At 39.6% G+C, this 16,951-nt stretch overlaps 1 protein-coding gene across 1 annotated transcript in view; it reads right to left on the reverse strand.

Annotated features, from left to right (window-relative positions):
- Nucleotides 1-1,289: 1,289 nt before the first annotated feature.
- Nucleotides 1,290-16,951, reverse strand: part of AJAP1 (adherens junctions associated protein 1) — a 584,929-nt gene continuing 569,267 nt past the window's right edge. The window contains exons 4-5 of the mRNA XM_078640955.1: nt 8,688-8,930; nt 1,290-1,362 (exon numbers count right to left, since the gene is read on the reverse strand). Of these exons, the coding sequence (XP_078497081.1) occupies nt 1,290-1,362; nt 8,688-8,930 (316 nt within the window). The remainder of the gene's footprint in view (nt 1,363-8,687; nt 8,931-16,951) is intronic.

Raw genomic sequence — 16,951 nt, forward strand, 5'->3', positions numbered from 1 at the left:
GGTGGCCTGGCACTTATATATTATTATTATTTTATTTTTTTTACAAATTTTAGGCTCTGGGCAATACAAATCCTCTCCAGGGCATGCTCTTGCAGTCAAAATCCCTACATATTTTATTACCACCTGTATTTTTAAAATCTTGAATCTTTGACTGCCTTTTCTTCCATGTAACTGTCAATATTTGGCATTACTTTTTATTTTTAAACTACCTTGACATGCATGCACTACTCCAAAAGTTTGTTTTCTATAGTTATAAACAGAAAAAAAAATCAGTTTTGCCAAAAACCATGAAATTTGGCATTGATGGTTAAGGATTAGTTGGACTTTGATTGGGATTTGATGTGGTTTGATATGGTCCCGTAAAACTTTAAACAGGTTGATTTGAACTTTTAGTTTGAGTTCATTGTGAAGGGCTGCCATTGTTTTTATTTAAAGAAATATGGTCTTCAAATATTTATGGAGATGCATGTTGTAGTTGTTGAAGATTATTCGTATTAGTACTTGATCATCAACATGACCTACACATGAATATCACCAACAAATCTAATGCATACTTTGAATAAGACTTATTTGGCTAATGCACAATGGCAATTTGGTATCTTTTGACAAATTTGCATTTTGGCCTCTTTTCTTAACAGGCAAAAGTAAAGGACTGTCCATGAAAAAGAAAGGCATTCAGTTCTCTTTCAGCAATGTTCCAATCTTCATCAACAATCACGAAAACAATGAGGTTCCCATTGATGATGTCTCGTTGTGTTAAGACCTTATGTGACAAAATTCACTGGAAGCACCCTTTTTAATAGAAATGGTAAAGAGGTATCATTACATCATTCAACAAATCACAAAACATTAACAAAGTTATGGGTATCAGCCTTTGCCACTGTGGTCACTGGCATATGCACTTTGAAATAGCTAGGGTAAGTATAATGAGAATAGTTTTCAATAGGTTGGTTGGCATGTTCAAATATTACTTATAACAAATGCAAAGGTTTTAGTTCAGAAATGTAACATATTAATCACGCTCTATCACTAACAACCTTTCTGACTGTTCTGTCAATTAATGTTTTACTGATTGTCTAGTGCATGATGATCAAAGCAATAAAACAAGATTTTAACAAGACTTCATCAACAGGTGACAATATATTATTGTGAAGATTTTCCATGCGTAGAAATGTTAAAACTTAGGTGAAGTGGCGTGGTTGGAAAAAATTTCTTAAGAGTGGTACGTACCAGAAAATAGAAACATGGCGTCTGCCCTGCCCTCAGGAAGTAAAACAGACTTCGGCCAGTCAGCAGGAGATTTCAAACCATTTCTCAGACACAAAGGCCACAGGAATTAGATGCCGATCAGAAGAGGAGGGTCTGCAGCGAGCAGAAAAATGGGCTTGCGCGTGCTGGTACGTAACACACAAGCAAGCCTGGTCAGGCCTGCTGCAAAAATTAGCTTTATAGAATTAAAAATCTTTATAAAATAATGCTTTAGGTGGCATATTGACCTCATTTTGAAATGCATATGCTTTTGCCCAAAAAATGCAATTTAATATTGCTGAATTCTCCTTAGTAAATTGGAATAACATTCTTGTCATTAACAAGAATATATCAGATTGCATTTTTTTCTATGAAAATAATCTATTTGCCTAAAATTGACATGCCAGCTAGTTCAAAGGTACTTGCACTCCTTAATTTGTGTGAACACTTCTTTAATGCTGGTTTATGTATAATTACTGATTTGGTTTCTTGTGATACTTACAAACGAATAAATGAAATGGCTAAGGCATATACTTTTAAAGGTCAATGATTTCCGGAAAAGCATTACCTTAAGATGAAAAAACAATGAACCCTTTCCAACCAATGCTTATGTATCAATGAAGAATATTAACGACAGTACAGACATACATAGACGATGTTCAACACAATTCACGGACAAAACACAAAGAAATAATAAAGCTAAAAGATCTACTTTTTGCCCCGGCATTGGTTGGCTGGGGTTCACATCATAAGTAACACACACATACACTCAATGAAATGGTTTGAAAATCTTTGCTAATTATTTATTTCTCTCTAAATATTAGCTTCAATAGCAATTAACAATGCTTCAACTAACTTTTATCAATATCAATATCTGTTACTCATTTAGTTAATACTCTAGATGCAACAAACATGTGCTTAGAATTAAAGATAATGAATGCCCACACTTTTTTAATTTATGTTTAGTATTTAGATTATTTTCTTTGACTTTGTGTACATTTACATGCTGTGTAATTAAATATCTACAGTTAGAAAAATAAATAATTGGAAATATATCACAGACAATATTTTCATTAATAGCTAATAGCATTCAATATCTCTTTAAAAAGAAAATTCCTTAGAAAGAACAGTGGAAGTGTGATTTTCCTTAATTTTATTTTACTGAATAATTAAATGTATCTGTTCTGTAAATTTGCAAAATATCCATTTTAATGCACATATGTTTCAACCTAAATATTTAAAGGCAAAGCGAATCTCATATTTAACTGAGTGGCAATAAATCTATGTTCTGTTTTAGGCCAATCCAAATAAATAGACAAGTAAATTAACAATTCTCTAGTGTGAAGCTGTATTAACTGTCGTGTTTGGTGAAAATGTTTTTGAGCATCCATCATATAAGCATAACGGATAATCAGCATTTCACATTACAATTAATTTAGCATATTCAGAATAAAAAAGAAAAAAGCTATATGATAGACAAAGGTAATGGAAATAGTGTATTTAATGATGAAGATTATTCTGAAGTCCCAGAGTCTTGAGTCCATTTGCAGTTCATCATCTTAATAAACATTTTATATGTAACTTCAATACTGATTTATTGATGATAAAGTTCCTTATTGAAAAGGGTTAAAACTGGCAAAAGAACTGGCAATATCTTCTCTTCATACTGGAAAAGCAGCGGGTGAAGAGTCTATACCTATAGAATTCTATAAGATATTCAAAGATATCCTGACTCCTTTGTTAAGAATGGTCACACAAAGCATAGGGGTTACGGAGAATGTACCAGATTCATGGTGCTTGACAAAAATTGTGGTTTTATTAAAAAGGGTTAGCTGACTGATGAATGTGGTTCATATCGGCCTATCTCATTAATCAATGTAGATGATAAGATCTTTGCTAAGATCTTAGCAAATTGTCTCTTTTCATCTATGCCTGGGCTATTTTCTCCTCATCAAAGTGGGTTTATCCTAGGAAGGGATACTACAGCCCATGTTAACACAGCAATTGGTCCATTTGATATGGCTGAAAGTAGGGCAATACCTTTAGGTATGATTCTTTTAGATGCCAAGAAGGCTTTTGACAGAGTGAGATGGGACTTCTTGTGGGCTATATTTGGACAAATTCGGGCTCAAAGGCTAATTTAAGTGCTGGATACAAGCCCTTCCTGATTCATTCTGGCACTAGACAGGGGTGTCCCCTCTCTCCCCTAATATTTGCATTATAGATAGAGCTGTTTATTTGTTCTTTGCAGTCGCATTTCCATATCACCCCTTTAGTATCCGGCGATGTAACCCTCAAGGTCATCACTTATGCAGATGATAAAGAGTTTTTTAAAACTGATCCAACTAGAGCCATTATGATTATTGAAGAAAAAGCTGCAAAGTTCAGTAATATCTCAGGATATAAGCTGAATATAAAAAAATACTACTTAAACCTGTAAGACCAATATCCGGGGTCTGCAAGGTAGCCACCTATCTGGGGGGTCAGGTAATCAGTGCAGATAGACAAGAAATTTACCATGAATTATGAATTTTTATTGAAAGAGACAATTTATATGCTTAGGAAGTGGCACAAACTTCCCCTTGGTATAATTGGACGTTCCAACATCATTAAGATGAGGATTCTGCCCAAAGTTTTGTATTCATTTAGATCTATTCCTCTGCGAGTTCCAAATTTATTTTTCAAGCAATTAGAGGGAGCTCTGAGTAGCGTTATATGGGGACATAAATAATGTAGACGAGCTGTTGATTTGCTAACACTATCATTTCAACAAGGAAGACTTTACTTTCCTTATTTTAAAAATAATTTTTGGTCATTTTCGTAGTCTCTTAATGCCTGAATACCCAAATTTCTTCCATCAATTTATACTTGGTAAGGACAGTAATGTGTACATATATAGGACCAATGACCCAAACTACTTCAAGAGAGTCAAGTTCAAGACTATAAGGGACAGTACGTTTTTCTGGCGCACTATTTTTACCAGATGTAATATGTAATTTTACTATGCTAAACTTTTCTTATGAGACAATCCGAAATTTCCAGAGATCTTCCATGATGATGTTAGTAAACGTTGGACTAGATACGGGGTGACGTGCTTGGGAGATCTCTATGATTATAATGGATTTGTTTCCTTTAATAGTCTGCAGAGGGTGCACAAACTGTCTGATTACATGTTTTTAAAATACTTACAGATCAAAGAATACTTGGTCAGACACATAGATGTGATGAAATTAGCTAGGTCTGAGGTTTGGGAATGTATGTATAGCGGGAAACAATGTCTTTGATAAGCGAAATGTATAAATGTTTACAAAATTTAAGGAAAAATGACTCTGAAAGACTAGCGGGCGCTGGAGTATAGTTTTAGGGTCAGAGATCACATCAAACGCAATAGAACAGGCGCTGAATATTATAGCTTGCTCAGAGCATTCTGTAAATTTGCGAGTGCAGCAATTTTGCACTATATGTTTGCTATATTATATGCTGGAAAAAATGTCTAAATGGGCTAGGCCTGGCTCGGCTAGCGACAAGACTAAACACCCCAGATGTGATTTATATGAAGCAAATATTTTTCACATACTTGCAACCTGTCCCGAATTAGCAGCATATTGGCAGCAGATGGGTCAAATATTTTCACAGAGGTTGGGGATAATGACATCGATAACGCTTACCGAAATCATGTTAGGATGTAAGATAGTAGATGCCAGATTTTCGCGATTAGCTTCAATATTGCAAGTTGCTGCTAGGCTGGGAATAGCCCGTGTATGAATTTCTCCTAAGTCACCTTCTGTAAATGTTTGGTGGCAGCTGGTTAAAGATACGTATGAAATGGAAAAATCCTTGGCTAAGGCAAGGGGTATATGTTCTATGATAAAGTTAGAAACTATATGGAAACTGTTGTTTTAAGTTATGACATAAGGATTTGCTTTAGGTATATGTTGCTGGTTTGTTTTGGTGCTCCCTCTTGCCTTCGTCCTTATATATACAATTTTGCATTGTTCTTCTGTTTTCATTTTTATGAGATTTTGTTCGCCAGTATTGTTTTTTTACGTATGTACCCCATTTGTTGACAATGAAACAAAATATTTTTAAAAAAATGAACAGGTTAAAAACTTTGTTGATTTATCAGCTTGAAGGATAAACCATTGGGGAATGGATATTTCAAGATGGTAAAATGTAACACACTGTAGTAAATGTGTACCTGTTTTTTTCTTTTTTAAATGTGCATTTGTGGCTGAGCTAATATTACTCCCCTATTATCTTTAAGGCATCCTCATGGGTTAATTTTCAGGTCACAGCCAGTGCCCGCTTTATGGTGGTGTATTTGGCATTGATCTCGGGGTCCGCTGCATTTTGAAATATTTTATGAGGTTAAAAACATTTGCTACAAAGTTACTTGTGTAACCAGCAATTTTCAGGCAATATTAAAGATGTTAAAAGAACTTCTCTGATTAAAGTACCTCCTGAAGAGATCTAAGTTTTGTTAGTTACAGTTTTGACTCATCACAAAAATATGCCTGCTGCAAAGCACAAGGAACATGTAGCTCACAGAACTGTATTTTATGAAATAGCTCATTGGCTACTGCTTTTGTCACAGACATCATTTGTTACTTGCAGTTCATTAATTACAGTCCTTCTAAAATAGCAAAGTGAGCTATGAAGTGCCATCAAAGAGCTACATACAAACTGCAAAGCATAGGTTTATAAAATTATTTTGTTTTCTCCTTATCCTAAGGTTGATAAAAAGGTTTGTTTGGGTAGAAATTAATTCTTATTAGTAAAGCTAATCTCAACCACTGTGTTATATTTTAAATACCTAGGGGCACATTCACAAGGAGGTAACTCCGATTTATCTCCACCTTAACACAGTGGAGATAGATTTAACACCCCATTCAGAAGCTGGTGCAAACTGCAGACAACACCAGTATTCCCGCGATTACTGCCCCCAAATTTTATCTCCACAATGGACATCACCAACTAGCACTAATGAGATGCAGAGTAGGCATTCATGTGCTCACACAAGGCGCCACCAGTATTAAAGCTGGCCCTGGTCACCGTTTTGCATAAAACCTGTGCACAAATCAAACTACTGATGCCTGGGAAGGATTAAAGACCAGATGACTGTATATATCTTTCATAGGGCAACAGGAAAACTTGTAAAGAAGTTATTTGTGATGGCTCTGTCGCCCTACTTCTGTAGACCTCAACAGCAAGGAAGTTATGCATCTATGTCTGTCAAATGACTGGAATGGTTACATAATGGTGTGGAAGGCATTAACTACTGAATGTTTTGCAATCACATGAAATGCAGGAAAGGAATGTAGAATATGCTTGCAAATCCTAAATGAATTTTTACTGTTCCTTCTGTGTCTGATTTGTAATAACTCAGACTTGAAATGTCTCGCTTTCTCGTGGTCATTGTGAATTATTGTTCTTTGCAAAGATCTGAATAATATTCAAACAACTAGCCAAGCTGCACAAGTTACAGGTTGCAAATGCAAAACACCTTGACACTTGACACTTGAAGACCATTGTTTTGACACAGCAACCGAATTACCAGCCATTATGTTATTGGCAAACGTGTTGTCCCCTATGTTCAATATCTAGTCATTCTCGAGTATAGAATATAAATGCATGTACATGATGACAATCTTGTAGTCACAATCATACAAGCAAAAGGGTAGAAGATGTGTATCCTGGGCCTGACGGTGAACACTCCTACTCAGAATCTATCCCTTTATGAACATACATTTTGAATATTTTGACTTTGGCTCAAAACCCATTCATACCAGGTTTAGAAAGTGATGACTTTCATTAGATGAATCCTGGATAATTAGGATAAAGTATATGAGACACAATTTCACATTGTGCCATCCATGACTGGAATTATCAACAGAGACAGGTGGGTGTCAGTTCTCCACACCTCTGATTGGGCTTCCTTTCATAGCAGAAAAGGAAATTGAAGACATGTATAATAGCCAACTCTATTGGTATCTTTGGCATCCTTTTGAGACTAAGAAAACGCAATTGTGTTTTCGCAATGTAAAAAAAGAGATCAGAAGCCAAAAGTATTGTGTACATATTGCAGTACAGGCAAAAAAAAGTTAAGACATTTGCCCACTGACACATAATGGGTCAATAATACAGCAATATTGCACAATGGCTAACATAGACCAGATGTGTTTGGGAACAATTTTGGTTTTGGCGAAGTTAGAAAAGCTTGCCCCAAATTTCTTCTGGGCCGTTTTGAAAAGGTTTATTTAGCAATGTAAATGTTGTTTCAAACGAATTTAGCAGAATTGTTGTCCCATACACGATTCAAACGTTCTAATGGTATTTTGTACAAATTTTTATTCAGATGGAGAGCCTGCATTTAAGCACTTACAAGTAAGCGCTATTTTTAGCTGTGTACCAACAATCATAGTGTAAACATGTTTTCCATGGCTTAACCCTGGTGCAAACAAATGTTTATCAAGAGAAACACCGATACCTGTTTGCTTTGTTCCATATTATGCAAAAAGTCAAATATATTTTTTCCCCTTTTTTCCCCAGTGCCAGATTATGCCAAAATCACACCTGGCTTCATTTTGAATGTGTGAACTATTGCTCACAGGTAATTTTATTAATCTTCTGTGTGTGTTGTCACTTCATACCTTAACAGAACTGACATATCACAAGGATGTCAGCAGTAATGGGAGTTAGGGATGCAACTGAATGCCAATTGAGCGATTTCTTCATCCGTACAATTTTCTAGTGTGGATGCTTCCAAGTTCTCATGCTACCAATTCACAGTTCAGGGTTTAGTGATCTTAAGTTTGCAAGACATCTTTGATAAAAGTAATGCAAAACTCACACCATGAGCTAAAACCAGATTACATTGACTTCACTAGCCTAGTGTCAGTAAAACAGTATTTGTATAGCGCTAACTAATCACCTGTGAGGGTATCCAGGTGCGTGAGAGCATGCAGGCACTGAGTCTATGTGTCTGTATACAGTTTTGTTTCTTGAACAACGTTTTAGGAGCACAGTATGAACTCATTTGATGTATTGATATATTTGCATGTGAGAATTTATATGTATATATATATATATATATGCTTTAATTTTTAGGAAGCAAAATATATCACACTTGATGCAGTATGATACATATTTTCTGTTCCCATGCTGAACCCGGCGTTTCCAATCAGAAAACGTTGCAACAATTTAATTTTCCTAACTGCAAATATTTTACACATCTTGTCCTACGGCCATAAACGTTTCGGCTCAAGGAACTTAAATATCTTCCTAGAGTGCAAGGAAACAACTACTCTCATTTGACAGTGAAGTGTTCCTTTCTTTCATTTGCAAGAACTTGCATGCTTTTACTTAAAAAAGAAAACAAACAAACAAAACTAACACACAACATTAAGTTTCAATTTGCGATTACAAAGAACCGAGCTTACCTATTTCCATTGAACGTTGTTTTATAAACTCCAGTTTGGTGTAATGTTTCATCTGTGTAGATTGGTACAGGTGTTCTGACGCACTCATGAGAGCACTGTAGTGTTTCGTTGTATGCAGTGAAAATGTCCATGTTGCTTGGTACACGGGCGGGAGTGAAATCTGTCAGATTTTGGCAGCTTTCTTCTTGCTGGTTAATTTTCCTTTGGTGACTGTTCCGCCTCGTGTTTCCACTCTGTGCACAACTACAGTAGGAGAAAAACAACATAAAACTGAGACACACAGCAAAAGAAAAAGGTTTAACATCATTAGAGCGGGTTCTACGTAGAAAACCAAGCCCACCTCTAACATGCTACCCATGGGCATGATCATGTTCCAAAGTTCTCCTTCAATAAAACGCCCTGTTCCTAGTCTAGAGGCAAATAAAGACCTCCAATCAGGACCTAGGGATAGAGCACAAAACATTTTTGACTAGCACACCTTTTGCCACAGTATTATGAAAACAGGATTCTGGAAGTGGTAATGTGTGACAAGAACTATTGTGCACATTTGCTTTGTGAAATGTTGTGGTCCTGGTGATGTGTTGGTTTTTTATTATGTTCTACTGTATTTTTTTGTGCTGATTTATTGAACTATGATTTTTTGCCGTACTGCAGTATTTGTGCTGCATTCTATTTTTACTATTTTGTTGTGATTTGCATTGCCATGTTTTAATTGTGGTGTTATGTTGTCTTGTTTATGGCATTGTGTTATGTGTAGTTGTTTACTTTAGATATGTCAACAAATGCCTTTAAAGTTCCTATGACAGGCAACCACTTAGTAAGCAGCAGCAGCGGGCTCAGGTAAGCGTGGTGGGGCAGGGCGCTGCGGGGGGGGGGCGATAGATGACGGAATAGGTATTATTTATTTACCTATACCTATTCCATAGTCTGTCGATTAAAACGTCCTACCCTGGCCCCGGCTTACTTGAGCCAGCCAACACTGTTAGTAAGGTGATTGAACTGATGATTGACTAAAATGATTACAGGTTACGAAGAATGAATTTAGTGACAGATCGCACATGAAACTTGCTGTTTGATAGTAAATTCGTTGTTTTTTCTCCCAAAGATGCCCACCCTGTAGTATTGTCTCTGTGGTTTTACATTTTCATTTCTTAGGAGAAGAAGAGTGTCTGTTGGCCCGGACAGAATTTTAACCTAGAAATGCCTTAAATGAAAATATCTCGAATTCCATTGGGCACGCCATTGATGAAGTTATCACACAATTAATGATATCTTCTTTGTTATGCATGGATTAACACATAAATATATTCACCAATTAAAGTATATACAATATTTTGGCAGTAACATAGCACAGTGGTCATTGGCTCTTATGCAAGCAATGTGAAATAGACCCCCCTAACTCTTGGGGAGGAAGTTAAAAACAGTCATATTCGAGGAGCAGTTGGCCCTACACTCTTGGAGTGGTCCCTCCTGTTCTTGTCCCCTTCATTTAAACAAGTGAGATAATCCTATCTCACCAGCAGAAAAAGAACAAAAGAATGCTGGCCCTACTCCACCCCCTCCCCTGGGAGTACATACACTTACCAATCTCAGCATTCCTCCTGTTCTTTTTTTGACTTCCGACAGTTTAGGACGAGGCAGGAGCCTGGAAGGCTACTGCATTTTTACCGTTTTTGTTGCTGGGTAGCGGGAACATGGCTGGCTTCTTGACTCCCTCCCTGCCAGGCTTGGGGGGCATCATGCTGTTTCCTCATGGTCGGGGTCATCATCTTATGGCGAGGGTTCCGGTTGTAGGGTCTGCGTTGCGGCTCAGGGGCACGTCGGGTTTCTATGTTTCATGCCCCAGCGGCCCTCAGTTGGTGGGGCACTTCCAGGCAGCAGTGCCTGACTTCCACAGATTGTGGCAGGAAGTCAGGCTTATAGATTTCAGTCGGCTGCACAGCTGGGTGATTGCTGCCTGTGCTTAAGTTACCAGCCCAAATGTGCGCACCGCCTAGCGGTGTTGTTCATTCCGAGTCAGCCTCGTATATACAGACTGTATCCTGTATTACTGGACTATGTCTGCGACCTGGTTGGCTGGTGTGGTAGCATCCGGCTGTTTTTGTCCATATTTCTCTCTAAAGGAGTGTACCGGTTCCCTGCTGGGGGACCCAGTGACTCTGTGCTTTGATCTACTTTTGGGATCCTTTTCAATAGGGACTGGGGATGCCTGGTCTTCCGGTTGCTTCCTTGTCTGAGTGCTCATGGTTTCTTCAGATTTTGTGACTTCCTGAGGCTGTGGACATGGGCAAACATTCCACTTCTGAGTTTTCTTCCTCTCCTTATCCAGAGTCTCCAAACGGTGCAGGGAGGGGAATGATGCCAGGATTAAGCGTTTGACCAAGGAAATCTTGCAGGAAATGGGGGGTGGTCACAGTTCCAAGAGCTCGGTGCACAATCCCCTGTCACATTCTTGTGACTCTGAGGAGGATTGGATGGGGATGGGAGGAGCACAAGGGCAATTACATTGACACGGATATGTTGCCAGACTTACTGAAGCATGCAAAGTCCAACATTGGGTTTCCTTGCGATGATGCTCCCAGTACTTCGGGCGTTCTTTACTGCGCCAGTTTCAGAGCTCTGCTGCAGTAGATGTTCCGGCCCATCCCTACATCCATGAGGTTCTTAAGCGGGAGTAGAATGACCCTGATCGTATCATGCTTCCCAGATTTATGGCGAAACTATACCCTCTCCAGGATGTGTCTAAAGAGTAGCCAGACTTCTTTACTATTGATTCCTTTGTGGTAAGTAAAGTGGGTTGTACTTCTTTGTCCGAGGATGCGGTGGTCAGGGATCCTGTGGACAAGAAGGTGAATGCTTCCCTTTGGCAAGTTTATTCTGGTTACCATCTGGCTCTAAAGGCAGGCATCCATGGGACTTATGATGCACAATCACTTATTACCGATATCAAGGCTCTCTATAGGTCTGCATTGGTGAACAGTGTTGGACAATGTCGCCAAAGGTCTGCCTCTGCAGCCCTCTCCTACGGTTGTCTTAACGACGGATGCCAGTGCTTTGGGGTGGACTTGGATTCCCTTCAGGGTTGTTGGTCCCTACAGGAGTGGAGGAGGTCTTCAAATTGGTGCAAGTTGACAGCAGTGTCCCAGGCTGTCATGGGGTTCCACGACCGGTTGTAGAATCACAATGTGGTGGTCCATTCAGACAACATAGTGGCGGTGGCTTACCTGAATTAAGAGGGGGGTATACGGTTCAAGTCCCTGAATACAGTGATGTTTTGTTGGGCGGAAGGGCACATGTTGTCTCTCTCAGCTGTTCATATCTGGGGTGGACAATGGGGTTGCGGATTCCCTCAGTCATTATTACCGTCCTCCCGGAGTTGTAACTGACTCCGGTGGCCTTTGCGTGGCATTAGCACATTCAGAATGTTCTGCGGATGATGCTAATTTTGGTTTGGGGGGTTTTCAGGCTGTGTGTTCCTGATTTGCCTTCTTTTGCCTGTTTCAATAAATCACTTGGTTTTGCTGTTGGTCCTGTGTCCTGGTGGTTTGTTGTTGGATGATGGCAGGTTGCTGGTGGGTATTCTCACTTGTTTAAAATAAGGGGACGAGGACAGGGGGGGCCTGGGGGTAATGTCATATTAATAACTGGTAACCTTCATTACTCCTGGTCCTGTTGTCCTTGTCTCCTTCCCCTTCATTACATCCCTCCCTCCTGGACTTGCTGGCCTTCATCTGGGGCTAGGTAGTTCAGGAGGAATGCTGGGATTGGTACGTTTATGTACTTCCAGGGGTAGGGGGTGGGGTATGGTCAGCATTCCTTTGTTGTTTTTTCTGTTGGTGAGATAGGATTATTTCTCTTGTTTAAAAGAAGGGGACGAGGACAACGGGACTAAGAGTAATGAAGATTACCGGTGAGTAAAAGGACATTTACAAGCACCTTGCAACGCCATTGCATGACTGTTAATATGGGAAAACACGTGGCTCAAGGGGCTTGGAAATAAGACCCCTGGACTTCAGTCCCTTTGCACATGCTCCACTAATGATATCTACAAGCCTGATCTTGAGTGCCTGCTTTATACACTCCATGCTTCTTCATAACTGTGCTTGCAGATGTAGGAATACCACTCGACCTCCAGTGCTGCCTAATGCAAAATGCCAACCACTGCTTTCATAGTTTTGCTGTTATCAGTATAAGTAGGCACTCCATAGACCCTTCAACTGACTTTCCAAGTCAGTTGCCAGCTCTGCAGGTCACATGCTAAACAGTAAACCCTATTCACTATTCTTCTCTTGGTTTAATATCAGAAGTTCATCGTCATACTACCATGGGCATACCTCCGCACAGTTAATAATTCCATCGAATGGTTACATGTAAAACTAAAGTGCTACTGTCAATATCAATTTGATGGACTTGAATACACAAAGGTCAGGCAATACATAAAGTCATATTCCGTCCATTAAATTGTTCTTTTAGTGACTTTTCACCATCCACCTTTTTTCCATTTGCACAATATTAGCATTAATATTGTTATCCCACATAAAGCAATACTTCATCATATCACAAATGTAGTGTAAGTAGTTTATATTGGCCACAATGCAGTACACTCAGTCTAAAAGTAATACTTTTAAATATGGTTGCCTTTCATACGAGAAAGATGAACAAGTCTCGCCATAATAAATTATGGCATACTTTGTTTTATCATTTTCTACATGCCTACTCTCTTGATGACCTCAAATCCATATTAATTGATTTCAAATGTCTTTCCTGTCATGTTTCAGTTGCGAGAAATGATGCACATTTTTACTTTGAAATAGTTTGTGTGCTGTGACTAGAAACGTTTATTTTACTTAGATGGGTATATAAGACATAATATAAATATGTTTAAAAACTCAAATAAAACAGCACAAATTTGAAAAGACAAACCATCTATCTGGTCAGTTTTAGAATTGTACAAAAATGGTACATTTTCAATGTAATTTTGTGCAAATATATTTTGGAGATTGCAATAGATTCATCACTGATACACTGAAGAACTAAGATCTGCCTATGAGGTTTGCCTATCTGATAATCTGTAAGACAAAGGGAGAAGGTTTGGATCCCTCAATAACAATGAGTACTGTGTGCACCACTTTTCTAGAGAGATCTGAGTGGCCTGAAACTGTGGCAGCTAACCTTTCCTTATGAACCTGATCAGAAAGTTTTTTTCGAAGATAAAAATAGTTAAACGTGGGAAATTCAGAATAAAAAGATTTCTTGAATAGAAAATTATAAACGTGCGAATGACCTGGAGTCAGCTTGAAAGAAAAGCCCATGACCGAGAGGACTAGAGTGTCCTGATTAATGGCCTATACCCCAAGCGAAGTAGTAAGCATAAGTATGTGAGCACTTATAAGATCTATAAAAAATAAGCAAAATTACGATCTTCAAACCTTATTATAATTCATTTATTCAACTATAACAGTTTTTATAATGCACTCCAACAAAAAGGTGTTGAGAAGTGTCTCACCAAGATTGTGTCAGTGCACATTTATCTTCCTTCTATAGAAATGCATTGCAATTTTCTTCAACAACATAACATCTTAAAGACAATGCTCTAATATCCAATTCCTCCAAATTATATTAAAAGACAGATTGTAAACCTAAGCTTTTTACTTGCACTGAAATCCATAAATGTAAACACTTTCAAACTGTTTAAGTAACTCAGACCTGTTACATTTGATACTTACTCTGAGTCAAATCCTGAATACAAATACAATGGGAGTATCATGTAAAGCAAGCATTTTGATGCAGAAAACTATGAGTCTTATTTAGGGACTGGTAGACAGCATATTCCATTGCAAATAAGAAGGAGTATCCTGTCTACCAACCCCTTGGTCCACCTCCCCTTTAGAATCAGGCAGAAAATCAGCTTTTTGTAGGTGGTGCCACCATTGGCTCCATTGACAGAAAGCTTAATTCAACAGCCTGATGGATTGCTGGCCAGCGAAGGGCATCACATTGCAAGCCCTATTTAGGGTTGCAAGTGTGATGTCCTCTTTTTTATCTGTCCCCACTAGGGACCTCATAATTGCGATGAACAAAATAATAACCCCCACTCCCTGAGTCGGAGAATCCTCATTTTTTTTTTTTTTTTTTCAAAAACATACTTTTCCAATTTGGTGTTTGTTTTTGAAAAACAAAAGGTTTGGTAGAAGGCTGTAAAAACCTACAGTTGGCAACTACCACACTTTTAATAGTTTCAGAGTCACTGCCCTTTGGACAAGCTGTCTCAATTTCAGAGCAGTACTGATGTTTGACAAGAAGTTACTCTTACCCCTGTATATCAGACTGGTTATTAGATTTGTCAGCCTTAGGGTGGTTTTCCCCCGAAATGTTTTGCCTTCACCCCTCCTATTTTTACTGAATTCATTAAAGTTGGCCTTAGGATTCTGTGCATTTTACCTCTGTTAATAAGTGCTAAAGTGCTTGTACGGTCTCCTTCCAACATGGATGCATTGGCTTACACCAGATTGGCATATTTATTTTCCTACTAAGTCCCTGGTGGAGTAGTATACCATCTACCAAGGATCTGTAAATTAAATGCTACTAGTCGGCTTGCAGTTTTGACTGTGCTGCCCATTTACATAGCCCCTTAAAACCTGTCATAGGTCTGCCATTGCAGCCTGAATTCAGTTCTAGGTTTAAATCTGTTTTTGGTATACACTGAAGTACCACCTACATCCAATGGCCTGTGGGCAAAATAAATTCGGTGGAGTTTATATGTTGTTATAACTAAGAACAATAAACCAGGCCCCTCTCCCAAACTGGGCCATCAACCTCTCTAACCTTAACCTTCCCCATCCAAGCATCATAGTGTTCAAAGCTTGTATTATCCAGACTCAGTAGTCTCCTCGGTTTGCCTCCCTCATGGTTCCTGTACCTTTCTCCATTCATTAGTGGTGACGTGCCCAGTAAGTGATAGTGTCAGAAGCTGTGAGGTTAAGTACACTTGGGTGCCTGGGGCACATGAGTTCTCAGTATGCTTGTTTGAGAAACTTGATGCCTGTGCCTCAAATCGTCTCGAAGAGAGCACTGTTGCCTATAGTGTTGCTATGATGTTTTTCCTCCCCCAGTGGGTGCCAAAGGCGATGTAGCCACTTCTCATAGTCTGGTATGGCACCTTTGCCCCTTAAGACTTAGAAGGCCTCTCTAGCTGCTGCCAGGTCCATCGCCCTCCCCCGATGCAGACACAGGGGGAATGTGAGTGTGATGGGACCTCGAGCAGGGTCTAGACAGGATGTGGGGGAATATCTCAGTGGGAGATGTCATTGACACTATTAAGGACTGCAGTCCAGTACTGCCATAATTTTGGAGTGTAAGTGTGCCAGGTGAGATGCAACCCCTCCAGCAGTCTGGGTTCTTAGGTGGGCACCATGTGTGGACTCTGGCAGTCGTGTGGTATCAATAGAGTGTAACAATGATCATGGCTTCTCTTCCAGTAGCACTGGCCACCGTTACACATGTGCTGTGGAATATTTCTCCCCATTTATTGTCCAGTAATGTGCATTCTAACTCCTTTTTCCATCTCTTCTGGGCCACCAGTCGTATTTGTGGGGTCGCCCTTGTATAGGTCAGAGACCAATGGCCTGATTATGAGTCTGGTGGTCTGAGGACCACCAGACTCATAAGGGCATAGCAGGGGTAGTCCACCTGATGGTCTGACTTTCCTGTTAAGACTTTGGTGGTTGGACCGCCATTGCACTGCTGCAACCGCCCGGGAACTGTGTTCTCTGGCAGTCCCGCGGTGGTCTGAGGGCTGCAATATGATTGATGGTGCGCTGAGGCGCTGCTAAGCATATTACGATTTTCCTCACCACCAGCGGTGTCATGGAGGTTATTCCCCCATGTAACTGCTCGGTGTGAGAAAAGAAAGGGGGTCCTAAAGGGCCCCCTCTTGCCCCTGTGTCTCGGGATGCATGCAGGGGGGCACATGTTATACCCCACTGTAGATTTGCACCCCCAGTTCCTGCACAGGAAGGAATGCACAACGTGGTGCATGATTTCCCTTGCGGCAACGTGCAATGGTGGTCCTGCAACAGTATTTTTTAAGAGTCACAATGAGCCTTTAATCAGCACCGCTGCAGGACCGCCATGCCGCCTGCCCGCCGGACCATATACTTACTTGTACTCTGGCAGGTGGGCAGCAGTGACTCTTGGCAGTGTGTTGCGTGCCACCCACTCCCACACTGCTAAAAGTCATAATCAAGCCCCAAATGTTTATCATG

The sequence above is a fragment of the Lissotriton helveticus genome, chromosome 5_1 (assembly GCF_964261635.1).
Source record: "Lissotriton helveticus chromosome 5_1, aLisHel1.1, whole genome shotgun sequence".
Classification (NCBI taxonomy): domain Eukaryota; kingdom Metazoa; phylum Chordata; class Amphibia; order Caudata; family Salamandridae; genus Lissotriton; species Lissotriton helveticus.